The sequence below is a fragment of the Brachyhypopomus gauderio genome, chromosome 21 (assembly GCF_052324685.1).
Source record: "Brachyhypopomus gauderio isolate BG-103 chromosome 21, BGAUD_0.2, whole genome shotgun sequence".
NCBI lineage: Eukaryota > Metazoa > Chordata > Actinopteri > Gymnotiformes > Hypopomidae > Brachyhypopomus > Brachyhypopomus gauderio.
Genome location: NC_135231.1, coordinates 5470483 through 5481361, shown reverse-complemented (window position 1 = coordinate 5481361; position 10879 = coordinate 5470483). Strand labels below are relative to the sequence as shown.

Genomic DNA, 10879 nt, shown 5'->3' with positions numbered 1-10879 from the left:
ACTCGAATACAGCAATCAGATAATGAACCAAGGTCGGGGGGGTGAGCCAGGTTCATTTCTGACCGCTAATCTCTTGGCTATGCACCAAACTGTGCTCTAAACAAGCTGGCCATTTAATCGGTGACTTAGCCAATGGGCCAATTAGAAACAGAGGGCCTACGTCCTTCTGTTCAAAGCCCATGTAATAGTGATGATTAAGCGCAGCACAGGCTGGCTCGGGCTTCATTTGCCCCCTGTAGTTACTGCTCACTGAAAACATTCCCTGTGGTTTAACGGCTCCCTGCCAGACCTTCACCCAGCACAGACAGCTGCAAATGCCAGGGAATAATGAAAGGGATTTCTTCATAGTTAGAGAATGATGAAGAATGGTGGAGAATGGTGGAGAATGGTGGAGAATGGTGGAAAATGACTGAGAATGGTGGAGAATGGTGGAGAATGGTGGAGAATGACTGAGAATGGTAGAGAATGACTGAGAATGGCAATTGTTGGTGATTTTTTAGAGAATTAAATAATACACACAACTTATAGAAAGGATGATGCTGCATCATGAACAGTGGTTTTCATGGTTAGGTTGTCTTGGTGTTGATAGATTCAAAAAGACCAGACGCGCTCCTTCTGTGAGGGTCCCCCACAGTTTCGAATGGGATGTCAGAGTTTTGCTGTAGTAAAGGCCTCTGTGAGAACACCACTGTACTTTCATAATGGTCTTGAAGGCTGAATGAGAGCACTCTTTCTATCTCTCTTCTCTAAATCATTCCTGATGCATACAAAACACACACACACACACACACACACACACACACACACACACACACACACTCTCTCTCTCTCTCTCTCTCACACACACACACATACACTCTCTCTCTCTCTCTCTCTCTCAAACACACACACACACACACACACACACACATACACACACAGAGTACAAAGGAGAGAAATGTCTCTCAAAAGACCTCTGCTGTATGGTTCCTCTGAAATATTGCAAGCACACCCATTGAATGATGAGGGCACATATCTATCAATAATGCATTACAGGGACATGGGGGGGTGTGGGGGGGCAGCCTCACAGCACTTTTCCTCTTCCAGAAACGTACCATAAATTTACAGGGCAATAATTATGAGTCTTTTCAGCAAGATAAAGGCAGGACCCCGTTTCCCAAAAGTAATAAACTTGACTCACGAGCTCCTCGTTGGGGATGAGAAATGTTCCCCTGGCAACCGCAGTTGTAGTGCAAGGTGGGTGCTTGCTTGCCAGGCAATCTCTTTTCATGGCAGGGATAGAATGCAATTTCAGGATTCATACTCACCATTTTGGTCTTCTGCTTGCAAAGGGGGACTGCGAAACATATGCTTAGCCAAGAAGTAAAAAAAAAAAAAACCCTAACCAACTCCAGTTGTAAACGTCCTTTGGTGTATCGTCACGTTTGGAGTGAACAGACAAGACGGAGTCAGTCTGGCTAATCAATGCGCACAGCAGAGCAGTCGGATCTACAAGGCTCAGTGGTCCTTGAATGTGGTACATGTTTTTCAGTGGTAAAAACCTTTTTCCAATTACCTTCTACTGAAAGTGCTTTGATCTGCCCCATCACAGATAGAAAGAAGATTAAAATTTACAAAACATGAAAAAGCGACTTATCTTAATGGTTCTTAGATGTCATGCATTTAATTATGTCATTTGATTGTTAACAGAACTAAACCCCATAAACTGACCCCAATAACATTTAAGTTAAAGACTGTCCTGTTATGCCTTTATCTATAATTAAACAGTTTTTTTTATGTTTGCTCATTTTGACTGAGTGCCACCCTTACATAGACAGAGGTGTTTAGTTTTTATTTAGTGAATGTGGCCATCTAAGTAAGTAATTTGCAGCAAGGGCATCTGATTGTGTTTAATGGGACGAGAGACAGGATGAGTGATTTGAGAACAAGTCCTGTTAGTGGGTCATGGTAGTAGATTATAGAGCTGCAAAATCTATTAATTCTAATCATTTGGGTTCATTTATTTTTACAAAAGGCACAACACCAGCTACTGTCCTAATCTAACGATTACGCATTATGGCAGGGGAGGTGTTGTTAAGTCACCTGTGCCTGTGGAATGAATGCAGGAAACAGGCGTTACCCACCATCCCGCCTGCACCATGAATTTCATCACTGTGCCTGTGGCGGAGAGTAAGGTCGCACATGCAAAAACGCTTCCCTGTGCTATTGGACATTTCTAATATATTCAATGGCAAGAACACATTGAGATATAGATGTTGTTTTTCCTGCTGCTCATTCTCCAGGGAGTTGAACACCAAGTTCCAGAGTGCTTAACAGGACGGACATCCATCCACCAGTCTCAGCCTCACATTACTGCCCAGGACTGACAGATGCTCTCAGATCCAAGAGGCAGAACATTTCAGTTGGTTTTGTATATTTCTGAGGAATTTATGAGCCCATGGATCTTAATTTATGCAATATGCATCCCAAGAAAGTCTCAAGAACATCTCTTTTTAATCTTTGGGTTTTCTTCACCCTGTCCATGTTGGGAAAATGATTTCATTCACAAAAATGGACTTGTAAATTGGAGTGGTAAGGAGAGGCAGGCCACTTTTGTGTCAGTGCATTCAGGCAGACATGTTAGTCTGGAAGGCCCAGCATGGGCTCTGCCCATCAGCCCGGCAATCTCCCCAGCCCACTGATATATAACATGTCCTTTGCTGCTCACCACAAACACATATCTCACATACTCCTTCTCTCTCTCTTACACACACACACACACACACACACACACACACACACACACACACACACACACACACACACACACACACACACACACACACAAATAGACATGACAGACAGATCCATCTGTTTAGAAGAAAAGGGTAAGAAAACGGATAGCTGAGCTCAGTGATTGGACCAGGACTGTCTTATGGGTATGTTGAAGAAATTCTTCCATTTCCCGCAAAAAACAAGACCCTAAACAGGCACAAATGCCTTCGCCATTTTGGGTCTTAGATGTTAATATTTGGGGGAATTTCAGAGATGTAAGAAATAAGCATGCTGTCTGTGCTGGTCTGGTCTTTTCTAACATGAATAAAAGCTTCAGACAGCAGTCAAAAGAATCCAATAGAGAGCCACACCGACAAGCCTTTCCTGAAAGCCCGTCTAAGCTTTAATCCGTAGAAAAGTGACCCTGACATTTTGTGCTAAACTCCACGTGTGCTGCTTCCACTGGAGGGGATCCATTTCAATGAATCAGGTAACTTGAAGCTCATAACATACAGACTCCTATCTTATAGATGTGTTGGTAGTTCATTAATACTGACTTAGGTTAAGTTACATTATTTTCCTTTTTTAAAAATAAATTTTCAAATACACATTTGCACGGAACATCGTCATTCCATGATGTCATCAAAGATGTTTGTTGTCTGGCCAATCAGAGGGATGATGTAAGCACCTGCAATAGTCACCGTCTGAGTCTCTGTCTTGTCCATCTTATCTCCCCGGTGCACAGAAAAGGTTGATGAGTTGCTTTGAACGAAGCCGAGTCTAAAATGCTATACAAGGTGCCACTGGATGAATCTTTAGACATGATCAGAGCAAGCTGACATTGTGTAGAAATGTGATAAAACATGTGAATCAGGGTTCTTTTGTTAAAGCTTCACACGAGGGACTCGCCAGACTTCTGGGTTTGTGAAATGAAAGCAGTGATTCTTAGCTGGATCCTATGAGGCTTATTGCCTACAGGTATTTGTTCTAGTCACAGGATTTTACTAATTAGGGTGTGTTTTCTATAAGGAGACAAGTTCATTAGTGAAGACATGTGGGAATGTGCTGAGCTGAAGCAAAGACCTGCAGACACCGTTCTCACAGGAGTGAGCACTCTGCCTGTTTAACTTCCCACAAACATCAGTATCACCAACCATCCAATCTCTGACATTTAATTTAAACACTCAATAATTATGCTCCAACCTTTATTGTAGACCACCTGATATCATGGTCAAGAAGACAAACTCCATTTCCAAGATCACCCTAGAATTTTAATAGCATAGGCTTACGTAGTGGAACAATTCAGTTGTCAAATTTGGCTGGTCTGTTGCAAAAAAACTGCATGAATTATAGTGATGAGTGATTAGACAAGCTAATAACACTTTCTAAAGGAGTGGACAGTTTTTGGCTTAATTTATCCAATGTGCAAAATCTCACAGTGCCACTAATACATCTAGTCTTGGCATGTCTCCTTCTTGCACCAGCACAGTTTTAGCTGTCTACGATATCCTTGTGTTGGCATGAGTGCAAGGTCATAAGGGCATGTCTAACATAATGGTAGAGGGCGTTGCATGGTGAGATCCATACCCGCACACTCAACACACGTCCATGCTTGAGCGTTTCAGAGAGATACCCCACGCTCTACAGCCATCCAGATGCCACTGCCACACGCCGTCCCTGTGAAGCCCCGGACAGCCTCCACCTGCACGCGGTCGCCGCTCCGTTCCGGTGTCGGAGAAACAGGGAATGGGCTGAAGGAAATTGTTGCTTAGCAGTTCTGTCATTGGGTTCATTAGTGAGGAACGCGGGCCCCAGCCAGGAGCAGGAACATATGCTCTCTCTGGAGATCTTCATCAGCATTCCAGAGCGTGCACTTCCACACTCACATCCAGTTCCATCTGCCCATGTTTCATTTTCGCCACCAATCGCGGCACCTTCGCTCATTAATTTCCAAATTGCTGTTGTGTGCATGCAAACGTTCCAAAATGAGGAGACTCGTTGTTGGCCAGCTGTGAAAGCCCAATACAGGAATAAGGGTAATCAACACCGATGGATATAAAGGAGCTCGATTAGAATCATTAAGAATGGTTGGAAGGTGCTTATGTGTGTGTGTGGGGAGTCATATATACGGCAAACTGCAGACTGAACAGATAGGTCAAAGTCACACAGGTATGTGAACTGGTGTAATTCTGTCTTCGCTTTAGTGCTGGTTCCGGGAAGCCTTTATTTGCAAGTATTTTTTCTGTTGGTTTCCTCGGGGATGTGCAGGGAGCACTTGTTTATAAGATGAGTGCGTGTCCTCTCACTCACCTTGTCCTCTACATGTCCCTCCTTTGTGCCACCACCAATTAGGGTTAATTGGCTATAGCCATGACTCTTCACAGGTGTGTGTGTGTGTGTGCGCGTTTGTGTGTGTGAGTATATATATATATATATATATATATATATATATATATATATATATATATATATATATATATATATATATATATATATATATATATATATATATATATATATATATATATATGCGCTGTCCACTGAGTTGTGGTGCTGAAATAACAGTAACAGCCTGTTGTTGTCTGTGGTGCTGGAACCCTGCTGTGGACCTTTGGGATATGCCTTCTGGTGCTGGCAGAAATGCCAACCATTGAATGATCACTGACACTCAAGCCTAAAGTCTCAAAATCTTTCTATCTATCTTCGTATATTATATATTTCATATGTTTTCCCTCCTTAAATCATTTCATCTTGTCTGTCAGCTTCTTTCTCTCTTCCCCCTGTCTCTCTCTCTCTCTCCCCCTCTCTCTATCTCCACCCCCTGAAATTTCCCTTTATCCATCCTACCTCAGACAGCACTTGTCAGTTGACAGTGAGATGAATTCTGGGGTAGCATGATGTGTGTATCTGTGAGAGCGTCTCTGTGTGTGTGTGTGTATGTGTGTGTGTGTGTGTGTGTGGTTGCGTATATGTGTGTGTGCATGCATGCACGTGTGTGTGCAGCAGGTGTGTGAGATATCAGTCCAAGTTCTTGACGCCCGGAACACACGAGGAAGAAACATCATGGGTTTTGCTCACCTCGGGCCCCTGTGCGGCCCACACACTGCTGCCTAAGTCATTCCGGACACACCCCCACATCCTGCACGCCACCCCACTGCTGAAGCAGGACTCTGAATCCTCATCGTATCGAAAACACTGCAGGCCATGCAGTTCTAAGATAAGCTATAATCAAGGGCTTACATTAATCACATCCTCTTGACCTACACGTGCTCTGTGTGAGCGAGTCTTATATCAGTTAAATGTTTAATCAGGGTTCTCATCATACCAGACAGCTCGCCATGAACGTCCTCTCAGCCTCCTCTCACAAGCTCGCAATGTGCACATTTAAATTCCCTCTCAGTCCGCTAACTTCTTTAATGGCTGCAAAGTGGGATGGAGGCCTGTCTAATGTGACTTGAAGGTTTCCACAGAACACAAAAGTACAGACACCTCAAAGCTTTGCCTCAGAAGCCAAATATATGCATGCTAATTATGTTATGGTGCAGAGCAAGGATGTCAGGGCCATCCAGAGGGGAAGGAGGAAGAGTCCTCTCTGATTCTCGCTGTCATTAGTAATCTCTTTAGGACAGGCAGAGGGAGGTTCTCATGGGAGGAACAGCCTGTCTGGCTGGCAGGCTGAGTTATAACTGTGTTAGAGTATATGGCACAGATCTTCAGGCGGAAGAATGGAGCGGAGGTGAGGTGCTTCACTTAGTTTGATAATGACGTAAGGTCATGCATCGTTCTGTTTAAATGTTGCATCGTGATCCTGACATTCATGTCATAATAAAGAAAAAGTCCAGTGCTGACTTAGTTTGCTGACTGATGATTCAGGAATTGAAGAAATCACTGTGGCACTGAAGCCATTTAAGTATCATACCTGCGTGCACGCTTGTGTATGTCTGTGCAAGTTTGAGGCATAATGTGTTGGAGGAAATTTCTACAACATCATTAGAGGGAGTCCAGGAGCTGAACACACTCCTTTTCTTCCCCCTCCACTAGTCCTGAGGGACGGTGAGCTTCTCATTGACTGAACTCCGAGACGGGGATTTGTCTTACATGGTCTAGTGTGTCTCCACTGCAATCTGACCCCAGGAACAGTAGCTTGACTCCTGATGCCCAGGTTAGGGCATGTCACTGCTATCCTGCACCTTAGAAAGGCCTGGAGGATGATGTGTTGCAGTCATCGTCTCTCCTCTTCCTCGCTTCATATTTACCCTCTCGGATGTCAAGCTATACGGAAATGTTTCTTGTGGTAAACACAAAAATCGTGAATTAAAACGTGTAGCGTCAGATATGATGAACATTAATGTAGGATGGGCTGTTCGGCAGCTGCTGAGGGGGACGGCTAACATTGTAATCCATGCAGCAATTTACCTAATGGCATTTATCCATGACAGTCCTGTCCTTAGTGTACTTCTGCAGGGGCTATCGGGCGAGAGAGCTCCGACGCCACGTTGATGTGTTGGTCCTCCATCCTTCTGAAGAAGAAATTAGCTCTAATGTGATTTAATTGTATAAATATTTAATATTTATTAAAATATAAATATATGTTTGTTTTTAGAGGTCATACCTGGCAACCTCAGTAATGCTTCGCCTATAAAGCCCCGCGCTAATGCTGGTGTATTCCAGATTGGACATATGATGGACAGGTAAGTTAATATGTGGCAAAACATGAAGAAGCACATAAGGACAGAAGCACTTAAAAATGTCTCTCCCTCAGGCTAGGATCTGACATTTAGATTATAACTCTCTATACATATAAAGGTATACCATGCGATCTGAGTGTGAAGCAGCAATGAAGTGAATTCTGGCAAAATTTGATACATATTTTGCAAATACAGTGCAAATGTATGTATATTAAGGGCAACAATTTAAAGAACGAATGAAATAAGTTACAAGGTTAGGTATGAAGTGGTTTGTACGGTACATACAAATCCTAAATCATTTTGCCTTCCTTGACAATGTAATGTCAGGTTTTGAAAGTCACGTTGTGTCATAGTGAATGAAAACAAATCGTTTTCTCTTTCTTACAAAAAACCCTGGATCAGACATTCCTTTCGTTCACGCTGAAGACGAGGGAGAGGGAGAGACAGTTTGTGTGTGTGTGTGTGTGTGTGTGAGAGAGAGAGAGAGAGAGAGAGAGAGAGAGAGAGAGAGAGAGAGAGAGAGAGAGAGAGAGAGAGAGAGAGAGAGAGAGAGTCCACAGACCTGCTCTTTCTTCACTTCTGCTTTAAATGTGGAGTGGAAAATAACGCTTGCGAGGTGTGCTAGTGAAAGAGCGTTTGGAGGGTGAACTGAGCCGGATTGCACTCCTCTAAATTACACCGACACCTTTCAACCACTCGAGTTTAAATGTTCAATAGCGTTTCCCCTCTCATTAGAGATTTCACTCATCGTGTACTTGAAGGAACAGACAGCTGAGTAGGCGACGCACCAGGCAGCTGCGAGAGTTGATGTAGGAAAACAGAACCAGGAAAGAGGAAATTTTAAAACTTCACAAAGAATGGATTAACAGCGCGTTAAGTCTCTTCGACTTCTAGATTACACAGGTAAGAAATGCATTTGGTGATTGATTTGTGCCCAGGTTTCCCTTACTGTACCGCTGAAGGTGTACAAGGTGTGTGAAGTACAAACCTGAGAGCGATGTTCAGCATATCGTGTAGTTTTTACAGGACCGTTGTGTCGGAGCGCAGATGAAGCGTGAATTTGGAGGTTTACATATAGCAGGAGAAAGAAGATTGCGATAAATGCGTTTCTCGACCAAGCTATTCCCCTTGTGTCCCAAATATCCGGTTTGCAAATAAGTTCCATTAAGTACAATTTCTTCTCCTACCTTCGCAAAAAATCGTATTATGACATATAAAATGGTTGTATATATTTATCTAGCTTTTCTCACATCATATAAACTTTATATCAGACGCACGTAGTCAGACGCACGTAGTTGCTAGATGTTTTGAAGAAGAAATTAGACCAGTTCATTGTCACTTCAATGTAATTAACTCTAAGATTATTAGAGAAAGAGGCTTAAAGATAGAATAGGGAGAGAACGTATCTATCTATCTATCTATCTATCTATCTATCTATCTATCTATCTATCTATCTATCTATCTATCTATCTATTTTCGTTTCATCAACCCAGAATGACATCACCAATGGGACAGAACAGATTTTTGCAGCTGTATAGGTTTATAAATGTAGCTGATTTAGTTGGTGAAGTAAGTTGATAGGTGAAGTACTTTCCACAGTACATTTGGTACAGTACACATGGTGTGTGCGTGTGCAGGTGGGCAGACGGTGATGTACAGTATGTAATGGTGAAGTCCTGGATGTGTAGACAGGGGAGAAAATAAAGAGATGGAGTTTCTGAACATGGTACTTACAGAAGCACCAAAGGAACACTGTAACGATGTATATGTGTGTGTGTGTGTGTGTGTGTGTACATTGTGTGTGTGTGTGTGTGTGTGTGTGTGTGTGTGTGTGTGTGTGTGTGTGTGTGTGTGTGTGTGTGTACATGTGTGTGTGTGTGTGTGTGTGTGTGTACATGTGTGTGTGTGTGTGTGTACATGTGTGTGTGTGTGTGTGTGTGTGTACATGTGTGTGTGTGTGTGTGTGTGTGTGTACATGTGTGTGTGTGTGTGTGTGTGTGTGTGTGTGTGTGTGTGTGCGTGTGTGTGTGCGTGTGTGTGCGTGTGTGTGTGTACGTGTGTGTGTGTACGTGTGTGTGTACGTGCGTGCGTGTGTGTGTGTGTACGTGTGTGTGTGTGTGTGTGTGTGTGTACGTGTGTGTACTTGTGTGTGTGTACATGTGCGTGTGTGTGTGTACGTGTACGTGTGTGTGTGTGTGTGTGTACTTGTGTGTGTACGTGTGTGTGTGTGTGTGTGTGTGTGTGTGTGTGTGTGTGTGTGTGTGTACATGTGTGTATGTGTGTGTGTGTGTGTGTGTGTGTGTGTGTGTGTGTGTGTGTGTGTGTGTGTGTGTGTGTGTGTCTCGGCAGATGAGTGTGGGGATGTCTTGGCTGCTGTGGCTGTGGATCAGTGTGACAGTGATGCTGGTGTGTGAAGCCACGTTCTACGAGACTATACAGCAGCACCTGGCACCACCCGGAACCAGCATTCAGATCCTGGGTGAGTCTGCTTCTGTCTTCTCTCCACCCCTCGCTCTGCAGACTGGAGTTGATGGAGCAGCTGAAGTTTGCTGAAGTCTCTCAGTCCTCTGCTTCAGCTCAACGTCCAATTATTTCCTCTACGTTCACTTTCCATGGCCAATGAATATCAGAGTGACATTAGAATATGCAGTAACACTACGCTTACAAATTAACATTACCATTAATTACACATAGTGTTACTGAACTATTTATTCATTATTCATTTCATTCCATTATGTGTTTGTCTCAACATAAAGATTCTTTCTCTCTCTCTCTCTCTCTCTCTCTCTCTCTCTCTCTCTCTCTCTCTCTCTCTCTCTCTCTCTCTCTCTCTCTCTCACACACACACACACACACATGCACACACACCCTCATGCGCAGGTGCTAAACATCTTGTTACAGCGACCATACTGTTGTGTTGTGCTCACGTCCACACGCGCCCTGTCCCTCACGGCTGCAGCTCTGTGTCGTGACCTCAGAGCCACTGTGGGCCCTGACCGCTGCTTTACACTGGCTGCCCGCATGAAAACACTGCGTGGGTGGTGAAAAGCCATTCATAGCTGCCATGATTATCTGCTATTTAGATAGCAACCTTTTGATTGCTTGTGTGGCACTGGCTGATGCAGTCGGAGCTGGGAGGTTTGAAGGACCAAACGAGAAGACAAAAGTGTCTGGACAACATAGATGTTTTTTTGTTTGGTGTACGTAGAGAAAGGGACCAGGCTGGTTACTGCTACTGCCCGCCTTCATGTCCTTATCATCTTCACGTCCTTCTCATCTAACAGCGTTATTTGTCTTGCCTTGTGGCAGGTGGTAAGTACAGGCATCACAGGAGAGGAATGCAGCCATAAAAATAGAACCAGGATGATATATCCTAGACTGCATCTAAATGAATGCCGATCACAATGACTGTATTTATAACACGATACGTGATATAG

The 10879-nt window shown here is 43.6% G+C and overlaps 1 protein-coding gene across 2 annotated transcripts in view; it reads left to right on the top strand.

Moving 5' to 3' along the window:
* The first annotated feature begins 7979 nt into the window (after positions 1 to 7979).
* Positions 7980 to 10879, top strand: part of tafa1a (TAFA chemokine like family member 1a) — a 27422-nt gene continuing 24522 nt past the window's right edge. The window contains exons 1-2 of one of the 2 annotated variants that reach the window (XM_076983733.1): positions 7980 to 8345; positions 9792 to 9921. In XM_076983733.1, the coding sequence (XP_076839848.1) occupies positions 9792 to 9921 (130 nt within the window). In that variant the 5' untranslated portion in view covers positions 7980 to 8345. The remainder of the gene's footprint in view (positions 8346 to 9791; positions 9922 to 10879) is intronic. The other variant, XM_076983732.1, reaches the window with a different exon arrangement.